General features: G+C 37.7%; 1 protein-coding gene across 5 annotated transcripts in view; it reads left to right on the forward strand.

Annotated features, from left to right (window-relative positions):
- Positions 1-27,428, forward strand: part of Fam76b (family with sequence similarity 76 member B) — a 43,415-nt gene that overhangs the window by 4,615 nt on the left and 11,372 nt on the right. Inside the window, exons 5-10 of one of the 5 annotated variants that reach the window (XM_048344065.1) lie at positions 730-929; positions 3,970-4,017; positions 4,413-4,493; positions 5,155-5,287; positions 8,181-8,282; positions 21,184-21,472. In XM_048344065.1, the coding sequence (XP_048200022.1) occupies positions 730-929; positions 3,970-4,017; positions 4,413-4,493; positions 5,155-5,287; positions 8,181-8,282; positions 21,184-21,291 (672 nt within the window). In that variant the 3' untranslated portion in view covers positions 21,292-21,472. Of the gene's footprint in view, positions 1-729; positions 930-3,969; positions 4,018-4,412; positions 4,494-5,151; positions 5,288-8,180; positions 8,283-13,835; positions 16,456-21,183; positions 21,473-27,428 lie in introns of those variants that run through there. The other 4 variants (XM_048344064.1, XM_048344063.1, XM_048344067.1 and 1 more) reach the window with 4 other exon arrangements.

Consider the following 27,428-nt stretch of genomic DNA (forward strand, 5'->3'; position numbering starts at 1 on the left):
CGGGAAGAAGCCAGGGACAGTGCTCAGGCCCGGAGTCCAAGGCCCAGGACTGGCCAAAAAAAAAAAAAAAAAATGCAAACCCCTCAGCGCTATTCTCTGGAACCATTTTAAACATGACCATTATTATTAACAAAAATCAGGAAAGCAGAACACTAAGTAGTCTGAAAAGGACAGTTGTTTCCAGTGTGAAAGTTAAAGTAAAGTTGAACATGGCCTGCCTTCCTCTACTTTACCTGGGAATATGTTCTGGCCAGTGATAGGTTTCTTACTGCTCTGCATCTGCACATTATAAAAGTGCTACAGATATATAGACTTTTTAAATTACATATTTTAGCAAGTATAAAATCTGAAAGTAATGGGGATTGTGTTATTTATGCTTTCATGTTTTTCTATAACAATTGTATATTTATAATTTTAATAATTACACATTAAGCATTCAGGGTATATTTCTTAGCAGTTTGCTGTCAACCTGTACCTTCAAAGGATAAGAAAGGTTAACATGTCTCGCAAAACTAAAAATGCCTTAAGACTATTGGAAATTCATATATTCACTAATTTTATAATCCTTTGCACAGACATTTGCCCAAATACCAAGTAATATAATTTTACTGCAATTTTTTACCAATCTGTTTGTGAAATACCACTAGAAGTTGAATAGTTTGTTTTACTAGCTTCACTTATACCCAGTTTATGCATGCATTTGATTTAATATCAATCTTTTCTTAAAAGGTTGATGGGAAGTTGTTGTGCTGGCTTTGTACTTTATCATACAAAAGAGTTTTACAGAAGACAAAAGAACAGAGGAAGAGCTTGGGATCTTCGCATTCAAATTCTTCATCCTCATCTCTTACTGAGAAAGACCAGCATCATTCAAAACACCATCACCACCATCACCACCACCACCACCGGCATGGCAGTAGCCATCACAAGTAAGTACTTTGAAATCATGTTTTCTAAGATTCTAATTGGCACGGCCAGTAGCACTAACAATGCCTGAATAAGGCTTTGTCTAACATCGATTTGATTATGAGGCACATCACAGACTGATATTTTCTTAGTTCTGGTGTGGTTTGCATTATATATGGTAAGCTTTTTAAGTATAACATTGTGGCCTTTCAAAAATCACCTGCTCTCACCCCCCCCCCTTTTTTGTGATAGGTAACACAAATCCTGCACATGCTGAATCACAAGCTCTGTCACTGAGCTACGCCCTCAGCCCCATGGAAGCATTCTAAATTGTGGAAGTCTCCAAAGTTTGATAAATACTTGTAGCCCTTGGTATTGTGCTATTTTTTGTTTGTTTTGTGTTGATCCTGGGGTTTGAACTCAAGACCTGCGCACTCTCCCTGAGGTTTTGTGCTCAAGGCTAGTGCTCTACCACTTAGAGCCATAGCTCCATTTCCTGGCTTTTGGCAGTTAGTTGGAGATAAGAGTCTCATGGTTTTTCCTGCCCAGGTTGGCTTTGAACCACGGTGCTCAGATCTCAACTTCCTAAGGAGCTAGGATTACAAGTATGTGATCAGCTTTTGTTGTTTCTCTAGTTTATTTTTTTTTTAAGGTGCTTTTTTATTTTCCCTGTTGTGGGGCTTGAACTCTTGCCTGGGTGCTGTCCCAGAGTTTTTGTGCTTAAGGCTAGCACTATAGTGCCACTTCTGGTTTTCTGGTAGTTAATTGGGGATGAGTCTCACAGACTTTCTGCCCAACCTGGCTTTGAGCCATGCGATCCTCAGATCTCAGTCTCCTGAGTAGGATTACAAATGTGAGCCACCAGTGCCCAGCTAAAACAGATGCTTAAAAAAAAAATTCCATCTATTCAAATACAACAACTTGATTATTCGTGACTTCAAGTAGGAAGAAATGTTATGGTGTTGTAATATCTTTTAAGTATGTAGCCTAAAACATTTTTAAGATGTAATTTTAATTTTTGTGGAACATCAAAAACAAACAGGTACATAAACACAAATAGGAACATGATATATAATCATTGATCCACCCCACCTCCGTTTCAATATTAGTCTTAAAGAATTGTAGATACCTATTTATGACAAACATTTCACATGCATTTGGGAACACAGTAGTTCTAAGATTTGATATTTGTATGCAAACCTGTTAGATTGAGGGTTCACTGAAGCACTGATGATGTTGACCGAGTTGTTGTGTTTTCTGGGTGTGACAATGCTAGTCTACCATGGAGTAAGTTCTTATTTGACAAATTTGAAGAAAGCTTATAATTTTCCTATTAGAGGAACCCAGGGAGTACAGGAACATAAATATCCCTTGGTTGTGCTTCTGCATACCATAATGGTTGTGGCACACCTATCTTTCTGCCAAAATGTCTCGATTTTTGTCCTTTATGTATAAACTTATGCTAGCATTGTGTGGAAGGACAAATCAGTGTGTTTGAAGAGATCGACTATGTGTCGATTAGTGTCACTAATACTGTGTTATGAAAAGACAAATTTCTAAAGTAAAGAAGACAGTACTAGTTTTCTTTTTTTCCCCCATTTTTGCTTACTTTAAGAAATAAAAATTCAGTCACACTTAGATTCCAGGGCCCCCAGGGACACACACACACACACACACACACACACACACACACACACGTGCTGAAGTCCCTTGTGTAAAATTGCATAGTATTTGCATATAACCTACGCATATGTTTTCATATACTTTAAATCACCTGTAGACTATAGTACATAATACAGTATAAATGGTTCATAAATAGTTGTCATACTTTTTGTATTGTTCAGAGAATACACAGGAAAAATCTTACTTGTTCTCCATTGGCCTAACTAAATTTTCCTCCTGCAGCTGTTTGACTCATAGGATGCAGAAACAGGATACCATATTTCCCCCCCCCCCCCCCCCCTTTGGCCAGTCCTGGGCCTTGGACTCAGGGCCTGAGCACCATCCCTGGCTTCTTCCCGCTCAAGGCTAGCACTCTGCCACCTGAGCCACAGCGCCCCTTCTGGCCGTTTTCCATATATGTGGTGCTGGGGAATCGAACTGAGAGCTTCATGTGTAGGAGGCAAGCACACTTGCCACTAGGCCATATTCCCAGCCCAGGATACTATTTTTTGTTTGATGGCTAGAAACCATTATGACCAGGATCCTGTTTCAGTACATTAGAACAAATAGGAACATAAGTATTTGTGAGAAATGGTGGTTGGTGAGAAGAGAGTAGGGGTTTAGTACAAGTGGCACAGGGTTAATTTGTATCCAGGAATGACAACTAGTGGCACAGAGTTAGTTTGTATCCAGGAATTGACAATTCTGAAAAGTAAGAAGAGAATCCCAAATGTTTCTGATGATTCATGTGATTGTTTTCTAAGATCTGGCTAAGAATGGCTCAAGTTACTAGAATTATAGCTATTTCCCAAATTATTTTCAACTGATTCTTTAGAACCTAGCCTTTTACTTTTGTTTACAAAGTTATTTGTGTTATTTTATGATACTGGGGTTTGAACTCAGAGCTTGCACTTGCTAAGCAGATGTTGTGCCACTTGTCATTGTTATTGTGAAATTTTCTAGTTTTTTTCAGCAAGACTTTTCTGGGATACTGATAGTATTCTAGTATGAAATACAGAGTGAAAGTTTAGTAATTCTTAGACGTTATAATTCTGGAATCCTGTAAACTACAAAAGGGTTCCACAATTATATGCTTGTACACCTCACCCGTTGATGCAATATTAAATTAAATTCTGGAGGTCTTGATTAAAGAAGAAAATTGTCTTTTGATTGCACCTGCTTTAAATGGTTTAAGATGGCTAGTAGTCATTAGCTTAGAATTGAGCCCATGAAAATATGATTTATTCAGTATATTAGTTTAGCCTGAAAAAACATGTTTCTCTAAGCAAATAATTTATAGTGTTTTGAAAACATAATTTGATTCTACTAAGAATTACATTAAATAAATACTAAACAAATTAAATGTTTGTTACTATCAGATGTCATTTGTATGTTTTTCAGAATTAGCAATCTAAGCCCAGAACAAGAGCCAGGACTATGGAAACAGAGGTAAATACATTATTATTAATTTTTTTTTGCCAGTCCTGGGCCTTGGACTCAGGGCCTGAGCACTGTCCCTGGCTTCTTTTTGCTCAAGGCTAGCACTCTGCCACTTGAGCCACAGCGCCACTTCTGGCCATTTTCTGTATATGTGGTGCTGGGGAATTGAACCCAGGGCCTCATATATATGAGGCAGGCACTCTTGCCACTAGGCCATATCCCCAGCCCCATTATCATTTTCTAAAGTATTTGAAATGTATTTTGTAAATGTGATACCTCTTTAACTTTGGTTACTTATGCCTAAGAAAAACATCAGTGTTGCTCAGTAGTGTTTTAGGGTAAGAATAACTTGATGTCTCTGCCCTTTTTTACTCTAATTACTTTTTATTAATGTTTGGTTTCAGCCATAAATCCTCTGCAGCAATTCAGAATGAAACTCCAAAGAAAAAGCCCAAATTGGAGTCTAAGCCATCTAATGGAGATAGGTAAAAATGAATTCCTTCAGTGCTGTAAAAATCTAACTTAGTTGAATGGCTTTTAGTTTGATTGCCAATTATTATTAGATAAAAGAATAAGAATAGAATCCAGTGTCTTCAACATTGACTTCTTTGAGTCACCTAGAACGAGTAACATGATCAGTTACAATTTTAACTTACTTTTGGCAATGAGAAAGTGGCACTGAACTGTTCTTCTAGTTGGGGAATAAATTTGGGGTTTAAAAAAGAGAACAAGTCTGAATAGAGATCATTCTCTTTAATTGTTTATCAGAGAAACACAAGTCTGACTGTGATGTTTCTTAGTTGACCTGCTTAGAAAATGTCTATATTTGAACAATACTCTGTGACTCTATTTTAGTTCATTAGCCAAAAGTTTACTGATGTTACTGTACAAATTGGCTGCCTATTGCTTTACACTAGAAGTATTGACCCCCTCAAAGCTAATACTGAATTATATTTCTGCAGGTGTATGTAATGTGTGCCATTAGTAAGGTAATTTGCCAGTTGCATCCATATCTGTCAGGTACATATTTTTTTGCATTAGCCTTAAGGATGTTTGTGGAATTGTCTAAATTATGCAATTTGAACACCTGCTAACTTTCGTTCTACTTCATTTAACTCTGGTTTGCTTTTTTTTTTCTTCTAGTAGCTCTATAAATCAGTCAGCAGATAGTGGGGGAACAGACAATTTTGTCCTTATAAGTCAACTGAAAGAAGAAGTGATGTCACTGAAGCGTCTCTTACAGCAAAGGGACCAGACCATTTTAGAAAAAGATAAAAAGGTAAAGAGATGGTTTACTAAATCCTAATACAATTCACATCATAACTGATAGTTGCCTTTTTTTTTCTGTGCATCATTCTAAGACAAACTAGGACAATTGGCAGTCTGAGCCGTCTAATGAAGATAATTAAAAATGAGCTTTTAGAATTTTTACAATTGCAGGCATTAGCTGGAGCTCATGAAAGTAATGATTTTTTAATGTTTTTAGTAAGTATGTGACTTAAGTGTTAATTTTAAAATGAGATGTAAATTGAATGTTGTTTAAGTTATGATTTAAAAATGGCTGCTCTGGATCTAGTAACTGAAGAGACGTAGTAGTGTGACAGTGGGTGTCTAAGGTCTTTTGTAGGAAGGAATTGTGCTTACTTGGGACTTGACTGAGTCAAAACAAATCCCCTGTGTTAGTGAAAAGACGAGTGCTAACAGAAGTGCAGACCGATTGATGGTTTTACGCTCTGAAATTACCATAGCAAAGTTGTGGACAGGCATAAAGCAAGTGCCATTTACTCATACTCAAGTTCAAACTCCAGCTCTTAACACTGTGTGCTTTTGAGCACACTAACTGTGTACTTTTTGTCTTTAGGCCTCAGTTTTCAGATTTTAAAAGTAAAAGAGTATCAGTACTATTTTGTGGAAAGGTTGTAATGTCTGAATGAGGATGCAAGTTATCTGCCACGGCTCGTGACTGGTATCCATGCTCATTGGTGTCCTGGCATGTAGAGCCTCCTTGTGTACTTATTTTATGGTCCACACAGTGTAGTGCTAGCATCAATACCCTGACAGGAGCACATTGAAAACTTTTAAATTTTTGAGTAAGGCACAATTATAGGGATTGTTTGCCTCTGTATATCCTTAGTAGAACTTGGCTCCTAGGACATTCAAGGACTTCCATACTATAATTTCCAGCACTTTGGTTGTTAATAAACTTGTTTGTCTTTTTTAAATACATGTATGCTTTACTTGAAAATTAGCAGTGACTATAAAATAGAAAATAGGGTAGCTGAGCCAGGCCCCTATGGCTCATATCTGTAACCCTAACCACTCAGGAGTTTAGAGTATTGCAATTCAAAACCAAAAAGTCAAAATGGAGCTGTGGCTCAAGTGATAGTGCACTAGCCTTGAGCAGAAAAGCTCAAGAACAGCACCCAGGTTCTGAGTTGAAGCTCCAATACTGGTACCAAAATGAAAGCATTTTTTTTTAAGTTGGCATTTATGAAGTATATTCTGTGCATAAAGTCTTAGATATATTTGTTTCACAAAACCAAGTATGTTTATATTAACCTTGAAAAATGTAAACAAAATGCCACATTTATTGAAATTTCCAAACTAAGTTGTAGTGACTTATAGAATATTTAGTTGTTTTCCTTTCTCCTCCCCCCTTTATATGCCTTTCTGTACTAGTACAGTTTATATCTTCTGCTTTTAAAACAATAATGAGGTTTGAAATAGCAATGTTCTAAGGAAAATAATTCTTTGTTGAAACAGCTATGTGCCTACAGCTTTTTCTTATAAATGTATGACAACTTGGTTATTTTCCTGCTTTACTACACATTATTCTGTGACTTCTAGAGCCAGACACTAGATTATTATACAGGTACAAAACATAAAAAAGGCAATTTTCATGCAGAGTTCAAAGGTCTAGGGGCCGCTTCCCATGAAGTGAATAGAGAAATTTTCTTGGTTGCACTAGTGGGAATTTGTAATTCAGCCTAAGAACATAAAGAATATACAAAATCCAGAGAAAGAAAATTTAATTTGTAATTGATGAGCACAAAGCTTTGATTTGGAAAGATGAATGTAAAACACTGACTTCTTTTGCTGTTATATTTATTCCTTTATGGATCAAGTAATTACAGAACAAAGCGAACTTCTTTAACTTTGATAACACATACTTTTTAAAAAATAACCTGAAGCTATTTTTAATTCAAAGTCACGAGATAGTCTGCTTTTATTTATGTCAATATGTGTATAAAAATACTGTCTTTCGGGGCTGGGAACATGGCCTGGTGGTAAAGTGCTCATCTCATATACATGAAGCCCTGGGTTCGATTCCTCAGCACCACATATGTATAGAAAAAGCCAGAAGTGGCGCTGTGGCTCAAGTGGCAGAGTGCTAGTCTTGAGCAAAAAGAAGACAGGGACAGTGCTCAGGCCCTGAGTTTAAGCCCCAGTATTGGCAACAAAAACAAAACCAGACAAACAAACAAAAATATTGTCTTTCGGTCTTCCTTAAGTCATTTTTATATTATAGTTATCTAATTTAGTGTAGACTTCATAGTGACTATCTTCATTTCATATTAATTTTATCTCTATGTTTTGTTCTCCCATTTATAAATGTCTTGTGCCAGGTACTGGTGGATCACATCTGTACTCCCAGCTACCCAGGAGGCTGAGATCTGAGAATAATGGTTTCAAGCTAGCCTGGGCAGAAAGCCTGTGAGATTCTTATCTCCAGTTAACCACAAAAAGCAGGAAATAGAGCTGTGTGTGTGGCTCAAGTTGGTAGAATACTAGCCTTGAGCACAAAAGCTCAGGGACAGTGCCCAGGCCCAGAGTTCAAGCCCCAGCTGTCCAAGATTTTGACCATTAAGCATTTCTGTTGGTATGCCTGGTTGTTAAACACTGGCCAGTGAAACCAGAGCACTACAGGCAACTTGTCAGAAGTTCTACTACGCTAACATAAAATTTACACTGACTATGGGAGATAGAATTCATCATTTCACCAGATCGGTGATAAAACCCCAGAAACTGTTGTACACATCTTCTAATTGTGAAGAATACTTAATGGTGTAATTGTATATGTGAGCAAATACACATGTATGAATATGTATGTGTATGTATGTGCATATATGTATATACATATAAACATAAGTCTTTTTCTTTTAATCACTCAGTTAACAGAGCTAAAGGCAGACTTTCAGTATCAAGAATCAAATTTGCGAACAAAGATGAACAGTATGGAAAAAGCTCATAAAGAGACCGTGGAACAACTTCAGGTAAATGACATTATTTATGTAACATGTTAGTCCCAGAGGACTGAACTTGTGGAATAGAGGTTGGTATTATTCTTCTTATTTTGTGCATACACAGTGCATTTTCAGCTTTGGTTGGGTTTTTTTCTTTCTTTCTTTTTTTTAATATTACTTGGATTTGAAGTTAGGTCCTGCCTCAGGCTTTCTGGACAGGGACACTACCACTTGAGCCACTCCCCTCACCTTTGTGCTTTTTAAATTAATACATGTTTAAATAGGGTCTCCCGTTTTTGCCTGAGGCCAATCTCAAACTTGGATCCTACTGCTTGTAGCTCCCATGTAGCTGAGATTATAGGCACAAACCACCATGCCCTACTTGCTAGTTGCTAAGGAGTCTTGCTAATTTGCTTTATCTGTCCTTGAACCATGGTCATTTGATTTCTGCCTTCAAGTTAAACATCAGATCTCAGTTTTGATTTTGATATATTTTTTATCTTAATTCCATTAAAAATTACTGTTTGAAATCACTTGAAAAGTAATTATCTGTTACTGCTGAAAACTTTTGCCTATACTTCAAGTCAATTTATAGAAGGAAATACTTGTGAAAAGACTCAAATTGAGTGAAAAAAAAATAAAATAAGTGACATCTTTAAGGGGATAGGTACACCTTTAGTAGTGATTGATTGTTCTGGGTGTTTTTCTCCAGATAGTGGGAAGGGAGGTAGATAACAGTAAACCAGTTCTCTGAGACATTACAGTGAGGGTAGTTGTTGCTGTGTGCAAGCGCCCTGCAAGTTGTTATGTTGAATCTGTGAATGCTGCAGCATACTTGAACAGGGCTTCCTTTATGCCAGTAGCTCGTCATCTCAGCTTAGTCTTGGGTGTCACAAAGCTTATGGAGACTGTAAACAATATGCAAACAACTGAGTGGTGAAGTTCAGAGTCAGGGTGGACCCTGATCTGGCATGTGGGATCATTAGCACCCAACACATCTGTCTCCTTTCCCTTATTCTACAGCCTGTTTTCAAATATATCCCATAAACTAAACTGTTACCTGTTTCCTGACACTTAGAGAGTGTTTTGAGTAACAAATCTTTTCAGGAATAGGTTTAAGGTTATTAATCTTCTTTTTTTTCTCTCCTTGATGCTGGGGATCAAAACCAGGTCCTCACTAGAGAAGTGCTTTACCATTGAACTACCTCCCCACCTTAACCTATTGTTTAGAAGTTTGAATTATACCTTTAGTGTGAATGATCTCTTTACAGATTTCAGATTTAAGGGAAGACTACAGCCCTTTCAAAGAGAGGAATTAATACTGTCTCATTTTAAAGTTTTTCTGTTGCTTTTTAAATTTTAATAACAATACCAAGGGATATTTGCTGTTCCTATTTTGTAGTTTTATATTGTGCATATATCTTTGCAAGGAGTTTAAATTGAAAAGAGATAAATTCATGAGACAGACTGCCTAGTCTTAAACATGTTTCAGAGACTAGTCATGTATGGAATGTCTGTCTACCCTCTGTTCTAAGAGGTTGCCAGTATTATGAGGATTTTGTACAGTAAGTACAGTTCTTATCCACCTTGTGGGTATTGCTAAGTTTTAGGATGTTGATTACCTGAAATACAATCTTCATCCTGATCTCTGATTTAATGCAGTGTAATCAAAGCTCTGAAGTAAATACAGAATAAGCTTAATTACAGAATACCTATAAACAGTAGTATTGTAGGTATGATTACACTTAGAACTACTACTCAAAAGAGCAGTTTCTTTTTGGTTTTTTTTTTGGGGGGGTTTTTTTTTTTTTTTGTTTTTTGTTTTTTTGGCCAGTCCTGGGCCTTGGACTCAGGGCCTGAGCACTGTCCCTGGCTTCTTCCCGCTCAAGGCTAGCACTCTGCCACTTGAGCCACAGCGCCGCTTCTGGCCGTTTTCTGTATATGTGGTGCTGGGGGATCGAACCTAGGGCCTCGTGTATCCGAGGCAGGCACTCTTGCCACTATCTTTTTGTTTTTTAAGTCATAGTTGCAAGCCCAAAGGAACGTTTGTGTCGGCCTGATTCTGAAGTTTCATAGTCCCAGATACTTAACTTGGAAGGGGACACTTGATTTTCCACACACTTCCTTACTTGTACCTTACAATAACTTTAGTATTCCCACAGTACAGAGGAAAGTTCAGTCACATCATTTGTCAATAGTGACATAGCAACTCGCATCTTTCTTGGATTTAGTTCAGCTCTTAACCTGTTCTGCACTCCTCACTAGTTCAGTTTAGGTTTCTCTTTTATCTTCGTTATCAGAAGACTTCTGTATCTTTTGAGTTATTGCTAAAGACATTGTGTCACAGATAAGTGCCATCCTACCCACTCCATTTGGCAGCCATTGTGCTAGTAAGATTTTTTTACTGAAACAAGTAAATATAGTTATTTAATCCTTTTGAATCTTGCTGTCCTGGAACTCACAGTCCTTTTAAACTATGAATCCTGAGAATACTGAACATCACCATTAGAATTGTATGAAGTACCCCCTAAATATCAAGAATATCAAATTAAAGTTATGCTCATTTAATAGGTAAATGGCTTAAAGGGAAAAGGAAACATTATTTAAATGCTTACTAGGCTGTTTTATGTATTTGATTAGTTCTGGACTTTCTCTTACAAACAAGGACTCCAGGATACAGAGTAGGCATGCTGCAGAGCCAAGATTTAAGTCAGCATCTATGTAATAGTTGTAATATTCCTCCCTTTAGACTGGCATGTCTAGTAGGGGTTTTTTTTAACTTGCTTTTGAAGAGTTTTTAAAAATAATTTCTCTGATTTTTGTAGGCTGCTTCACAAAATAGTATTTCTAGGATAAAAACAAATATGTATTTTAAGTATTGTATTATAAAATTGAGATCAAATCACATGGATTAATATCCATCTAACAGCAGGCTATAGTTTAAAGGCTTTTTCTTTATAATTTCTTAGGGGATTTATTACAGACAGGATTAGGAGACTACATAAAAGCAGACTGAAAAATTGCCTACTACAGCATTCAAAAGAAATGCTTTTCAAGACAATTTTTGAGAGCATTTCATACTTAAAGTATGAAAATAATAGGGCCAATATTTTTAATTTCTTGATTTTAAAAGAGGTATCTAGTAGAAGTATCTGACATATTTTTTGGACTTGAGTTTTAATTCCTTCCCTTCTGCTCACTAGGCCAGGTACCCTACCAGTTCCCTTTGTGCATTGGTTGTTTTTCAGATACAGTCTCTTGTTCTTCTGGCCTTGTCAGCTTCAGACCACAATCTTCCTACCTACATCTCTGTACTAGCTGAGATGATAGATGTGCCCTACCACACCTTGCTTGTTTGTAGAGGTGAATCTCAATCCCAGATGACTGAACTGCTGTCTTCCATGTCTCTGCCCTGGAAGAAGCTGGCATGTGCCGTCTTGCTCAGCTTCTGGTGTAGTGTTTTTATGCCCTTCATTGGTTTGTATTCTGAAATGTGTGTGGCTTAAGTTTACTGTTTTTAGCCAAAGGGTCTATTTTAGCTATAGATTAAACAGTATGACTAACAAGTAATGGAAAGTTTTTAATCACATTGAATAGGGTCTGCTCAGCTAAGTAATGTATAGAATAAGTGTGGGTGTGCCACTTTGACCCCTATAGCCTGCCAGTCAGTCTCAATCTGTCTTCTGAGTTTTTCCTGTTTAAAGGCAAGGTAAAAATCCTCAATTTCAGGGTGTGTATGGGTGTGGGTGTGTGTTCAGGGCCCTTTGCCAACTTTGCTGTTCAGGCTGGCCTTGAACTATAATCCTCAGATTCCAAGCCTCCTGAGTAGCTAGCTAGGTGGCATCTAGCTTCAGGTTGTTCTTTAAATTTAAACTTCATAATTGAGCTTGAAATGGAAACTTCATTACCCCCTTGTTATTCAATTGTTATTGAACAGAGACCATATTCAAATCTTTAAAAATGTGACCCAATTTCATGCATGAGATAGCACTGAGAAGACTGGGATTTGGAAATCATACGAAGAGTTTGGAGAATGGCAGGGATAAAGGAAGCCAGATAGCACTGCAAGATCTGGGTTTTGGAAATCATAGTATCAATGTGAATAGCTTGGAGAATGGTGGGGTACTGAAGAACAGAGCCAGGGAAAGATGGCATCCCCAGAAGACAGCCTTTTGTACTTACAAACTCTACATTTAGAGTAGAAAATGAACACGCTGGCAACTAAGTCTCTTTTCTCTGTACCAGAAGTAGTCAGTGGTCCCTGGAAGATTGGGCAGTTACACTACTACCTGTTACATTTTTGTATTAAATAAACATACCTTTTACAAATTTCTGTTTCTAAGAATTTTTAAAGGACATTAGAAATATATTAAGAGATTTGAATTATGTAAGAAGCTATAGCTGTGAAAAATATAAAGATAACATTGACAAATAATTTTTATAAAACAGGCTAGAATCTCTCCTTTTACATGAAAGAAACATAAGTGTTAAAACGGTTCAAGTAATTTTTAAATCTGTTGTGATGTAAAATGTTTTTCAAATTTGACCCAGAGGGTTTCTTCAAAATTTATTTGAAGCAATGGTCAGTTTCATGTGCTCATTTGCTCATGTAGAAGGATTCTCATAAAAGTTTCCACACATAGGAGACCAAGGCAGTCAATACAAAAATATTTACTGACGTTCTCTACTGACAAAGAGAAGTGGGGGCCTGCATACCTAGCTCAGTTTTTTATTTAAAAACAGAAATAAGATTTCATGAAATTAAAAACAGTGCTTAAATCATAAAGCCAATAAAAATGACTTAAGACAAGTAAAGAAAGATGAGCTCAGAAAGGGGGGGGGGTCTGATACTCACTTTAGAAACAAAATTACAGGGTCTGGAGTACTAAAACACCTGCCTTGCAAGTGCAAGACAGACAGAGGGGAGGGGGACAGCTGGAGGCGTGGTTCAAGTAGAAGAGCCCCAGCCTTGAGCAGAAAGCCAAGCTTTTCTATCTGCTCACAAGTACAGCACGCACACACACACACACATTGAAAGAGAGTGTCTTGATTAAGATGCACTATCCTTATAAACATCTGTTGAATGGTAACTACTTAAAGATAAAAATATATAATTTTTAAAATTATATGTCAAGAAGAGGCTTTTCACAAACCGATTAAATAATTTTTCAAAACCAATTTTTGGTGTTTCTTTTTTTACAAAACGAAAGACATCATACAGCTTGCTGAGAAAGTTATGTTCTTGATTTATTATTTGATTTTTTTGTTATTTAGTTTATTTAAATAGTTTTCATGTGTTAAGGTAAAGGACCAGTTTAAAATTTGAACCTCTTTTAAATGGATCCACTTTATTGCTTTTTGTGTGTGTGTGTGTGTATGTGTGTATGTGTGTTTGTGTGGTGAGCTTTGTTTTTAAACAAGAACCATATTGTTGACATTTATCAATAAGCCATATAAAATTTTCATAGTGTTTTAGTGAGATCTTTTGAGATATAGGAAAAGGACTTGATAAAGTAGTACTCTTCATCATGGCACTTAATAATACTTCAGTCTTTTTAAACCTTGAATTTTTGTCTCTCACAGGCCAAAAACAGAGAACTACTCAAACAGGTTGCAGCATTGTCAAAGGGTAAAAAGTTTGACAAAAGTGGAAGCATATTAACATCTCCTTGAAAAAGTTACTTGTTTGGTGTTTCTTTTCACAATGTAAATTGGGGCAGGGTGGGGGAGGAATCTGTGAAGCCCTTAAATTCTGTGTAGTGGAAAATATTTTTGCACACCAAATGAGTTGGTGTGTTTCCTATTCACTTTTGTAACTGATGTATAGCCTTTTTTAAGTTGTAAAACATTCAAATAAAGCTTCAACTGGTTTGAAGTGACTTTGATTATTTGATATCCAGAATCTTTTGCCAGCAATAGTATGAAACAGCTGTAATGGAGTGCATGAGTAGTGCTCTTTATAAAATGCAATAACAGAGTAGGTTTGGTTTTAAGAAGTCATAGCAGCAGGGATTTTTGTTTTGGCTTTTGTTTAACACTATGCTAATTTCAGATAACGTTTTCAATTTAGAACTACAAAACTTTTAAACAAGGAAAATGGTGAACACTGGTTTTGGGGAAATTGTATTTTTACTTTGCATCAACATGAACTAGGCGAGAATCGTGGTGCTTTTATTAAATGGACTTCAGAATATATGTATATATGTTTTTTAAAGTTCCATCATTAATGTCAGTAACCTAGCATTTTCATTAATGGTATAGGATTTAATGCTTATTGTACAATATCAAGGTAAAACATGTTTTTGTTTTGTACAAACTGTAGATTTTTACTTACAAGTGCCTTTTTGCCACCCAATGTTTTTATTTATAGGAATGCTGATCTTTTGTACATAGTTTGTTTTAAAATCATGTTTAATAAATGTTTGTATATAAGTGCATATGTACAAAAGCCTATTTCAAAAAGAAATCAAAGTTTCTAGTAATGTGAGGTTGCATATTGAGAACTGACTGATAATGCATATAGATTAGATTTTGTGCTTTGTTTCTGTGATAAGGGAAGCAGTTTGCGTTTGAATTCATCTAATTCTGTTGAGATGCTTCTCTAAAGATTTAATTTTAACTCATTTCTGATAGAGTAATTTCACCTTTTGGGCTATATGTCTTCATGTTATATTTTGTAAGTTACATGTTTTACTTTATTTTTATATGAAAATTTGTTTCTACAGTGGTTCATATATCTGCTCTCCCTATATTATGTGGTTATCTAAGTTAATATTTATATATACACCATACTTAATTTGTAAGCTTAATGCAAACCTGGAAAAATTTAAATAACTTCTTATAATCTAATCTGCTTATCTTTGAATAAATTGGAACCTACTATAAGATTCAGGCATTTTATTTATAAAATTGCCTCAGAGTCTTCAAATTTATCTATAACACTAAGATAATGTGGAATAGATTATATGAAGTTACTAATTATATTCTGATGTAATTTTTTTGGTCTGTAATGGAAATGGATAGCCTACTTAGTAATCAGTTCTATTTTAAAACCTCAGGCATTGTTAGATACACTGTATAGATTAAAAGATTAGGAATTTATGGACAGAGATAAATTGTTTGAAGTACACTGTTACTCAATTTTGAAGGTTTCATTTTTAGACAAATGTTGATTGTGAATTTCATATCAAAGATAAGCTTTCTTAAGAAAACTTGGTGATTGTATCAATTCTTTTTAACATGATTCATGTTTCAGTAGACTACTTGTAGTTGTTTATTATAAGCGATAATGAATATTTATCCAATTTGGAAACACATCATCTGGGGTGATTTTCAAGTAATGGTATGATTGAATCAGTCAGATTTGGAAAAACTAAACCAGCTATTTTTATGAGATCTTCACACAAGTAATCTTAAATTTACTACTATCAACCATGGTGGGTATTTATGAGATTTTCACACAAGTAATCTTAAATTCACTGCTTTCAATTATGATTGGTAATGCCTTAACATGGACTGTAATGTTTTCAAGATTCACAAGATAATCATTACTTTTGTTTAAAATTTCTAAGGCTTTGTATTCTGGGTTTATACCCTTTTGTCAATCCACAATAATCATTATGGTTCTAAAATAAACTATAGTAGTTCTTATACCTTGTTGGAGATGCTACAAAAGAAAATTACCCTCCCCCTTTTAGCTAACAAAAAAATTGAAAAAACTAGTTTAACCCATTAAGCCTTATAAGTTCTAAGGTACAATCCACTTAGGGGCTTATACTTAGCCCTAATTAAATACCCTCTCTTTATTCCATTATCTTAGTTTACAACAAAATCTTGCAGCTGTATAAACTAGTAATTGAGTCCAAGCCCTTGGATCTGTAGTGTATTGACATAATGAGCTGATACTTTTAAAATATGGACCTGTACTATGGTGTGCTGTATTGTGCTTTTATTAGCCTGATTACTGCGATTAATTAGCATTTACCAGTGAGGGTCATTTTGGCCCCAGTTATTTATGTATTAATAGCCTGTGAATATTTCAGTCCTTGTTAGATTGTATTGGTCTAAATATACATTCTGCAGTGAACCTGTAGAGCTGTTCACATGTATAGATGATCAAAATACTGTGCTTGTACACATCTGTTGACATTTTTGTACTTTTTTCTAAACCCAATATTTCACAATAAAAATTTGTCAAATGCTTTGTATTAGTTTTCTGTTTTTGCCTCAACAAATTATCACGTTTAATGGCTCAAAACACCAAGCAATGATTCTCGTAACAGTCCAGAGGGCAGAAGTCCTATATTCCTTGCATTCTCTTTCCTCACTGCCCTTGTGCCCTGTGTCTTGAAATCTCTGCATTTGCCATCACATGGCCTCTTGTTTTACTGTCTCCCTGTCCTCTGATAAGGACCCTAGGACATACATCATTGGGTCCACCTGAATGAGCAAGCAAACCTCTTACATCTTCACGGTCCTGCAAGACTCCGTATTCATGGGCTCCAAGGATTTTCAGCACAGACAGCTTTGGGGACAATTACCAAGCCTACTATACACCTTGTCCTTTTCTTTTTCCCCAAAATAAAGTCCCAGGACAACAGGAAAGAAGTGGCTCAGGCTAAATATCAGAAAGCATTTCCGTAGCCATTCAGTCTGTTAATATGACAGTTACTTTCCTGGGGTTAGGCAGAAGGAAATAAGCTTTGAAAGCAAAAATACATCAAATCAAGCTATGTATGGTTTTCACTCTTTGAAAATCAGTACTGTGAGAAAAGGCATGAGATACAGGAGTAGTTTATCTTAAAGGAGAAGAGACTTTCTAGGAAGAATTGTGGCACCAAGTTAGAAGGGTGTGGACAGGTGCAGTGCCAGGTTCGTGACCTAAGGCCAGATGTTTACTTTTTGTATTTTGTTTTGTTTTTGTTGCCAGTCCTGGGGTTTGGACTCAGGGCCTGAGCACTGTCCCTGGCTTCTTTTTGCTCAAGTCTGGCACTCTGCCACTTGAGCCACAGTGCCACTTCTGACCGTTTTCTATATATGTGGTGCTGGGGAATTGAACCCAGGGCTTCATGTATGTGAGGCAAGCACTCTTGTCACTAGGCCATACTCCCAGCCAGGCTTTTTCTACATATGTGGTGCTGAGGAATCAAACCCAGGGCTTCATGTATACAAGGCCATATTCCCAGCCCCAAGTTTACATTTTAAGGAAACTAGCAGTTATTTTCTCAAGTTTATAGTGTAAAATCAGAAAGATAAACTGACTTTGTATTGACTTTGATTAACATCCTATTTTCCAAAATAGCTTGAGATGGGCTAATTTAAGTGTCTAGGCAATTAGCAAGTTTACTTCAGAAATGAAGGAGATGTGTATGTAATCATAACAGATTAAGCAGTTGAGAATAAAATGAGCGTATGGGCAAGGAAAAATCAGTTGTGGGTGATTTGAAAAGCTCTATCTTCCTCATGTTTCATGCTGGTAAGGCTTCACCTGAGACATACAGTGCTAATCACTTCCCATGGAAACTGTCACCTGGGGAGTAAAAGTGGAGAGACTCATTCCTAAGTTTAAAGTCAACTTAAGACGGGTACTGGTGGCTCATGCCTATAATCCTAGCTATGCAGGAGGCTGATATCTGAGGATTGCTATTCAAAGCCAGCCTGGGCAGCAAAGTCTGTGAGACAGTCACCAGACAACTGGAAGTAGTGCTGTGGCTCAAAGTGGTAGAGCACTGGCCTTGAGTAAAAGAGCTCAGGGACAGCGCTTACACCCAGATCCAAGCCCCATGACCAACTTAACAACAAAAAAAGAACCTTCACAACCATAGAAGTAAATAGTTAATAGGAAAAAATGCAAATGTAGCTAAATCATGAGATGCAGCAGAATAGTTACTACAAAGGTGGATTTTGTTAGAAGTGCAGAATAATGTATATATACATTCATACTTTGACCAATTACTAAGGATCTAACCCATATACTTGAAAGAATTAAAAGTACGGGAGGGGGGTATGAGGGACAAGGTAACAAACAGTACAAGAAATGTATCCAATGCCTAATGTATGAAACTGTAACCTCTCTACATCAGTTTGATAATAAACATTTGAAAAAAAATAAGCCAAAAAAGAAAAGTACATATGCATAAGGACTGGGAGGCATGGCTCAAATGGGAGAGCACCTTTCTAGCAAGCTTAAGGCCCTGTGTTAAAGTCTTAGTACCACTCATCTAAATCATACACAACAGTATTGCAAGTTATTTGTAATAGCAATAATCAGAAGATCAAAACCAATTAGAGATTAGTTAAAAACTATGGCATATGCACACAATGTTTTAAGAACTCAGCCACTAGTCCACAATACACAAGTAGAAAGACGAAAAGTATCTTACAGTGTAGTCTTGTGTAGGATGGGTAGGTACTAGAGTTTGAACTTAAGACTTGCTTGCTTGCTATAGGAGCTCTACCACTTGAGCCACACCTCCAGCCCTTTTGGCGCTTATTTTTTAGATAGGGTTTTGCTTTTTTGCCTAAACTGTGCTGATCCCTTCGTTTAAGGTCTGGTCTTAAACTGTGATCTTGATAGAAGGAAGAGCCACCACTGCCTGGATTGTTTTTTAACTGAAGTCTTAGCCATAATTTTTGGAAAATGGTTATTAGGAGTTGGAAGAAACATAGTTTTCATTTTTTCAGTAACAGTGTATACTAATTGTACAAAGGGGTTGTGATTTTTTTTCACACATTGTCATAATGTACTTTGATCATACTCAGGGTCTATTGCTTTTCTTATTGTCCCCCCTCTGTTCTTAAACAACTATTCGATTTTTATGGATGCATGCAATATACTTGGATTATACCATCTTTCATTCCACACCCTCCTGTTGATTCCTTTAAACAGTCCTGTTTTTCCATTCATGTTTTCACTTTTTTAGGTCTAGATTCTGCATACAAAAGAAAGCATGTGCTGTGTATGATTCTGAGTCTGGCTTATTTCTGTCACACAGGTGACCTCTAAATCAATTCTACAGATGGCATAATTTCTTTCTTTATGACTGAATAATATCCCATAGTGTATATGTACCACATTCTCCTTATGTTTATGTGTTGATGAGCACCTAGGCTGATATCATAATTTAGCTATTGTGAACAGTGCAGCAATAAACATAGGTGTGAGGTGTATATGTCAATTTATGTGTTTTCAATCGTTTGCCCAGGAGTGGTAAGGAGACATAAGGTAGTTTTACTTCATCTTTATATTGACCCTCTACTCATTTCCATAGTGGTTTTACTAGTTTATATTCCCACCAGTGGCATTGAAGGTTCCTTTTCCTTTGTGCTCTCCAGAATTTCTTGTTTGCTGGTCACTATTCTGTCTGGGGTTGAGTCTATGTTGTTTGCCTGCAGTTTCTTTATAGCTAAGGATGTTGAACATGTATTAGCCATTTTTACTTCTCTTAAGAGCTATCTGCTCATATCATCTGTCTGTTTACTAATTGGGTTGTTTTTGTTCTTTACATATATATGTATATATATGTGTGTGTGTGTGTGTGTGTGTGTGTGTGTGTGTGTGTGTGTGTGTGTGTGCTGGTGGCTCATTCCTGTAATCCTAGCTACTTGGGAGGCAGAGATTTGAGGATCATGGTTTGAAGCTAGCCTGGGCAGCAAAGTCCCTGAGACTCTTAATCTCCAATTAATCATCAGAAGCCTGAGTGGAGCTGTGGCTCAAAGAGGGAAAGTGCCAGCCTTGAGCCAAAAATCTCAGGGACAAGGCCCCGACCCTGAATTCAAGCCCCACAACCAAACAAAAAATTTAAAAAAAAATTTTTTTTAAAGCTACTGATTTTTAGCTCCTGATAGTTTGGTAGAGCAAAGTTCTTGGTGCAGCCTCTCAGTATAAGATTATAACATTTGTAAATAGGGACAGTTTGACTTCTTACTTTCCTATTTTTGTATCCCTTTTATTTCTTTCTCTTGCTTGATTGCTGTGGCTAGAATTCCAGGACTGTGTTGAATAAGAGCAAATAAAATGGACATCTTCTCTCATTTGTGACTTTAGAAGAAATAATTCTGTTTTGTTTTTTTCCCCATCTCATCAAGGAAATTGATTGATAATTGATAATTTTCTTCATAGTTATTTTTCAGTCCATATTCAGTTTTGGAAACAGGGTAATACTTGCTTAATGAATGAATTGCTTACATTCCTTTCCCTTTGTCTTTCATGGAAAAAAATTGAGGCCCATTGGTTTCAGGTCTTCTTTATATGTCTGGTGGAATTAACAAGTAATCAATCCTATCCTGGGCTTTCTCTCTTGTTTGGGAGACTGACTCAGTCGCATTGCGTATTTTATATGTTCTTGGTTCAATTTTGTTAGGTCATGCCTCATTGATTTCTTGTAGTTTTTCTAGTTTTATCAGATTATTAGTTTTCAGGTACTCTCTAATGATCTCTGAATTTTATTGGTATTTGTTGGGACATCCCTTTCTCATCTCTTTGTAAATAACCAACTCTGTTTCATTGACAACTTTTCAGATGTGATGACTTGTAACTTTCTTTTTGAAAAGAGTCCTTATTATACCTACTAAAATATTCAGAATTAATTGGTATGGTGCTTGATATTTGCTTCTATCTTAATACAAGGAGGTGGGTTGGAATATAAATGAAGGTATGTTACTGAAAGTAGTTTATTTCTACTATGAGGTATGTACAGTTTGTGGAGGCTCATTATACTATATTCAATTTTTGTGATAGTTGGCATTTTTTTTCATCATGAAAACACCCTGGGCTTAATCCTTAGCAATGAAAACAGCAGCAGCAACTCTTTACCATCATTTCACAACAGTCCATGTATGGCACTGGGACTTTGTATGTAAGATCACTGTTCTCAGAGTCCTGTCTGGTGTCAAATCCAGATGTGGTTAGAATGTGGACTATCCCCCACAGGCGCCTTGGAGATGGCTTGATGACCAGCAGAGGGCACTGATGTGGAAGACTCAGGACATCTTAGAAGGCAGCCTCGTGGAGGAAGTAGGGGGTCTTGTCTTGACGTAGTGGTGTAAGTATCTCCTTTCCTCTTTCTCTCTGCTTCTTGGACACCATGAGTTGTTCAAGCTCTATCCTGAACTCCTTCCATTGTAAAATTAATCTGTATTTACTTATTATGTGAGTTCATTAAGTATTATCAATAAATCTAACGGGTTGTCCTCTCCCCTAATGTCACCAGATCTGGCCATCAGGATTGGTGGGGTTGGAGAGGGGCTGTATTGGCATTAAATGAGTGGAGGCTACAAACCACAGAACAAGAAATTGCTTTGCCAAAAATGTCAGCAGTGTTCAGGTCGAAAACTCCTGCTTTCTTAGTCCACTTGCATTACTGTAACTCGAAACACTCTAGATTTACATAGATTATAAACAAGCAATCTATCTCTCACAGTTCCATAAGCCAAAGTCCAAGTCAGTGCAGTGAGTGCCTGCTCCCATAGGTAGTTCATTCTTACTGCGACCTCACCTGGTGAAAGGGGAACCAGCTTCTGCTCCTTTCATTTGCAGTAATCCACACATGAAGGCAATTCTTACCTTCTGATCGCCTCACAGATGCCATCACATTGGTGGTGAGGATTCAGTGAATGAATCTTGGAGAAGCACTCACATTCTATCAACTTGTTCTTCTCAGTACGCTAAACAATGGGTTTCTATTTCAGTAGCCTGAGAGGTCTTGATGTGAAGATAAGTTTTATATGGCTAATCACAGCAATACCTGTATGGGCAGTGGTTATTTCCCCTACTTTAATGTATTAACATGCAGAGGAAATAAAAAGTATTTGAAAAATTTGCCCTTTGTTAAATCATACTTCTGTGCATGGGAGGAGCACTTCACCACTAACTTGTCCTGTGCAATGTTTGCCTTTGACATTTGGCCACAGGAATCACTGAAATAAGAAGAAGCACTCTAACTTACTCTCCCTGTTTTGCTGCATATGGTAGCCTATTCTCATGAGCAGTTGCTTTCATTTTGTGTGTTTTTTTTACTAGTGTATAGTAATTGTACCAGAGTCTGATTGTGATGTGTCTGTATATGCACATAATGTGTGTATATGTAGTGCTACTGTAAACATGGATGTGCAGGTGTCTGCTGTGTGATGACTTACACCTCCTTGGCTATCTGCCCAGCAGAGTGTGCAAGATGTGGTAGTTCTGTTGTTTGTTTGTGAGGAGCTCCCACACCAGTTCTCATAGCAACTGCACTAATTCTCATCCCTCCCACTCCCACTCCTATCCTTGCCAGTATGTATTATAGATGACAATCATCTGACAGGTGAAATGGAATCTGCATCATTTTCAAATGCATTTCCTGTATAGTTAAGGAGCTATTTAGCTCTTTTTTATTTTAAAAAAAAAAAGTGTCCAGCTAAAGCAATTCAGAGCTGGGCTGGTGGTATTCTGTGCAAATGTCAGGGAGATGGCATTCTTTTAGAGAAAGGAATTGCTCGTTTGAGATCTCTTACTTCCTTCTTAAGTGCTTACTTAGTTTTGCATGATATTGCCAAACCTTATGGCAATACCAGAGCAAATAACCCACAACTGCAGACCTCTTTAAGAAGTGTGATGGAATCTTGTTTCTGTTCAGAGGAACCATGGGAATGTTGGTGATGGAAGGTGAAGAATAAGTAGGACCAGAGGTGTGCTGGCTGGCACGTCACTGTGGGAACAGGTACTTTAGCTGGTTCTTGGCTCCGTACAAAGGTAAGTCACTGGCTAAGACAGTTAGGTCTCAGTAACTACTGTCACAATTGCTTATTCTCTCCATAGTCTATTATGTTCAAGAAAGTAGGGTATTTTATCTTTGTGAGCTTTCCTTGATTTTTTTTTCCCTTGGACACCTCAGAAAAAAAGTTTGAAGGTTAAAGTAGAAACAGCAGGTCCATTAGCAACTCTGTGCCATTAGTCAGATTCCTTTTCCCTTCCCGTCTCCCCATCTTTGTGAGTTCTATGATGTTCCTCAGCAGTGATGGGTCCTTGATTCCCATTCCCCTAGTCCACTGCCCACCCACTACCTACTCCACAACACACCCTGTATCATGTCTGTGGAACTTAATAGCCTACTCAGTTCCTCTGTTACTCTTGTGATTTAAGAACATTACCTTAATTACATTTTACCTGTCTAATCACTGGACCCAATTCAAGATGTATAGACTATGTTCACTTTATTCTGAAGGAGTTGCCTCGTCAGTATCTAAGTGGAATCCCAGGGCTAAATTAAATCATCCTTTTCTTCCCAGTTGCATTTTAACATGGCACTTGCTTTAACGAAGGGAGTGAAGATACACAGCCTTCCCAGTTTCTCAAGTCCATGGGTGAAGTTGAAATGGTTGTTTTGTAGAGAGAGGTTAGGTTTCAGACTGACTGAACTGAGAATCATAAGACTTAAAAAGATTGAAAGCAGATGGTAGCAAAAGTCTTAGTCAAATCATAAAACGTCTTTATCTCATGGGCTGGCAATGTGGCTTAGTGGTAGAGTGCTTGCCTAGTATGCATGAAACCCTGGGTTCCATTCCTCAACACCATATCTAATAGAAAAAGCTGGAGGTGGCGCTGTGGCTCAAGTGGTAGAGTGCTAGCCTTGAACAAAAAGAAGCCAGGGACAGTGCTCAGGCCCCAAGTCCAAGCCTCAGGACTGGCAAAAGATAAAAATTAAAAATAATATGTCTTTATCTCGGAAGCACCATTGTGTAGAAATGTCACAATTTAAGCTGTTGAGGAAAATGGGTATGTGTGTGTTCACATGACATACTGTGTGCGTGTTCACATGACATACTGTGTGTGTGTTCACATGACATACTGTGTGCGTGTTCACATGGCACTTGGTCATCACCAGTGCTTCTCCATGACTCACTGCCTCCTCCCCTCCAACAGTTAATCATTATATACTGAATTAACCAGAAGGGACAGATAGCAGTGTTTATTACTGTTGTTATAAATCACTAGAACCAAAAGGATGTTAGCAGGATAGGTTGGACTCCTCAGAAATTCAGGAGAATAGCAAGTTTGGGTCTTGAGATTGCTTTCTGTTTGGCAGAGGAATGAATTAGAGAGAAAATAATTTGTGCAGATTTTTAATAAAAATGTTTCTATAGATTACTGCCTGAGTACTTTGTTCCTCAAGTTTCTTCTTATAGTGAAAGTTTTCTTTGTTGGCGTGAAGGAAGTTAAAAAGCTTGAAGAACTTGAGACTGCTTTATTCATCCTTTAACACTGTAGTAAGAAGGTATTCCAGATATGTTTGTACATTCAATGATTGAAAAGTCAGCTCTCGTATGCTACGCAACTCTTTTCTCTATTAGTAAAAATAAATGTAATCCTGGCGTACAAACTGCAATCTGGAACTGGGTAGTAGAAATCCATTGTATTGAATAAATGGGCGCTGCGAGCCTATCCCTTTTGAGGTTACAAAGGTACATTAGTCTAGATGGAGGTGGAGCCACAGGGAAGGGAAACATGCAGTTCGCTATTTCAAGATGGAGAGGGAGAAAAGTTTTAGCCTCTAAATTTTCACCCACTGAATATTCTGACATTTTAAAAAATGAGAATAGTATCTGGAAATGGTCAGGCACTGTGAAGGCTAAGACCTTTTTTCCTACTTAAACAGTACTCTAGCCTGCTACTGTCAGACACAATGCTTCTGAGTCAGAAACATTTAATGAATGGCCATAGGCACCGTATCAGGATGTTCCCTGGGCCCCGGTTTCCTTAGATGAGATGAAGAAGGACAGGTGATATCTGAACTGTGGTAGGTTGTAGGACAAGAGGAGTCAGAAATTGAGGGAATCCAGTGTATTACAGTATGTAGTAACTATGGCTGCCCTTTGCTCTGGGGCAGATACTCTGTCTTCCAAGACTGCTTTTTATACAAACATGCTTGAAAAGATGGTCCAAAGGGTGCCAGTGCTTCTGATCATAAGATTTGCAGAAAGCAAGATTCTTGTGGGAGACTGTCTTCCAGCAGGAAGCTCCTGGAAGTGCTTGGTGCCTGGGACCCTCCACGTGCTCTCCATCTTTTTCACCTGTTCTCTTTAGGCCATGGATGTAGTTCTCATTGCCTCCAGTTTCTTCTCTCAAGCCGGACTTGAAATTTCTGTTCTTATTTTCCTGAAGACTAACCCTTGAGGGTTCCTAAGGATCTCTGCAGTCAGGAAAGCAACAATGCACATGTGTCTCTGGAGAATGAAAGTAATTTTTTGCAATCCAGTACACCCACTAGATGTGGCCTGGGAGCTTAGAATGAACAGGAGAGAAGACAGTGTCATCTGGAGAGACAGGGAAAATCAAGGGTGGAAGAGGAAGTATGAGGAGGCCCAAGGTTTCTCTTCTTCCTCTTCCTCCCAGTGGAAGGCTATTCTAGAGCATGAGAATAAAGAGGACAGTTTTCTGATGGAGGTTGACAACTACTGTGTATGATAAATAGCATGCTGAGTAGAAAACAAAAAGGAGAGAAGAAAAAGAGAGGTGGGAATTGTTTTGCATAGTTCAAATATAACTGCATTCATTAAAATTTTCCTTGAATATTTTTATCTTCCCTTTTTTTTTCAGTAGAACCAGGGACAGTATTTAGCATCTGTTTATGAAAAGCAAAGCAGTGAGTCATAGACTACTGGTAAGGCTAGGGCCCCAGAAGAAACTGTGTGGGTAGCAAAGAAGTCAAGCTTTCATACATTGTGCTAGCTAGCTGCAGAAGATAAAGATCCTTTAAAAAAAAGAAAACTTTTCAAACCCTATTCAATAGAGTGAACAATTTAAAGGAAACTTGAGGCAGACATGTTATATAAGTAAAAAGTAAATCTTGGGTGTTGACACTTGCAGAGAAATTTAAATTATTCCAGATTGTTTTTCAGAGGAGCATGGAGACTCATGAGTACTAAAATGTGACCCTGGGTCTTCACTGATGCTAAAAGACTTCATAAGTGGTGCCTGGGTTCATCAGGCTCCCTCGTGGTTTCTGATCTCAGCCCACACAGGCTCTACCACACCTCTTACATGGCAGTATGAAAGCCAAACTTGTCCATCAAGGGGCCAAAACCTTGAGCCAGACCGTCTCACTTTGAACCTGAGTTTTGACATACACTGTTAAATTGTATTAGAAACCAGAGACTAAGAATTTGGAAAGACAAGGGAAGAAAGTTGTCCTCTCTGTTTTCTCTCCCTCTCTGTTCTCTGGCCCTCCTCTCTCTCATCTATCTGTCTTTGTTTATAGTTGACCCTTCTCCCTAAGATGCTGACTGGCAATGCAGAGGGTCCCTGTTCACACCAACTCATGTAGCTGCTCTGTTGAGCTCCCTCCCATGAAGCCCAGGAACACAGAGTCTGAAGCCAACAGAGACCGGGGGCGGGGGGAGCAGGTGCTACGCTGTGGGGAGACCCTAAGATTGTCTTGGGATCCGTGTGCAGAAGTGCCTCTTGTGCATAAGAGGTGAGGAAGCTTCAGCAGCTGCTTTTATCAGTGTTTTTTTAAATAAGAATTTTAGTTCAGCTGAATTCCCTCATGAAGCCTTGTGGCCTCCTCCTCAGTGAGGTGACGCAGTGTGTTGTACTGGAAATTGAGCATAGGTACGGCTCTCCACGGCTTATCCACACGGCCCTACCCTAAGTCCCGGGTGCTGTGGGGAGGGCGCATCATAGTTGTGTTAAATCTTGGGTGAATGCACACAGCATCCCAAACTCACTTCCTTTCTGAAGACAATGATGGCTTAAATTACCCCTACCCAGAAAATAAATTGTCCACGATTTTCTTCTTATATGGCATTCCCCATCTCTTTCCTGCTCCCACCTGTGGAGTAGGAATGTCACTCTTAATTTTATAAAGCCATTGTCCAAAGATGATTATTCTTCTCTTTGGATCCTGGAAATGCTATCACAGACTGGAAATATCTCAAGGATACAGCTTCTGTTACTGTGCATTTTATCCACAAACATGGCACACAAGCTGATAGCAAATCCCAATTTATGTGCAGTTGAAGACAGTAGATGTTGGCATCAATGACCTTCACAACTTACTGAAGAGAAGTGGCACATTTACTGCTTCTCCTCTAGGAAAAGGCACTTTGTGTGCATGGAGAAAGAACAAAATGTGATTTAAAAAGGAAGAACAGCACCCCAGTCTTGTCCATGTAAGTACACAGAAAACATTTCTACTT

This window comes from Perognathus longimembris, chromosome 3 (assembly GCF_023159225.1).
Source record: "Perognathus longimembris pacificus isolate PPM17 chromosome 3, ASM2315922v1, whole genome shotgun sequence".
Lineage (NCBI taxonomy): Eukaryota > Metazoa > Chordata > Mammalia > Rodentia > Heteromyidae > Perognathus > Perognathus longimembris.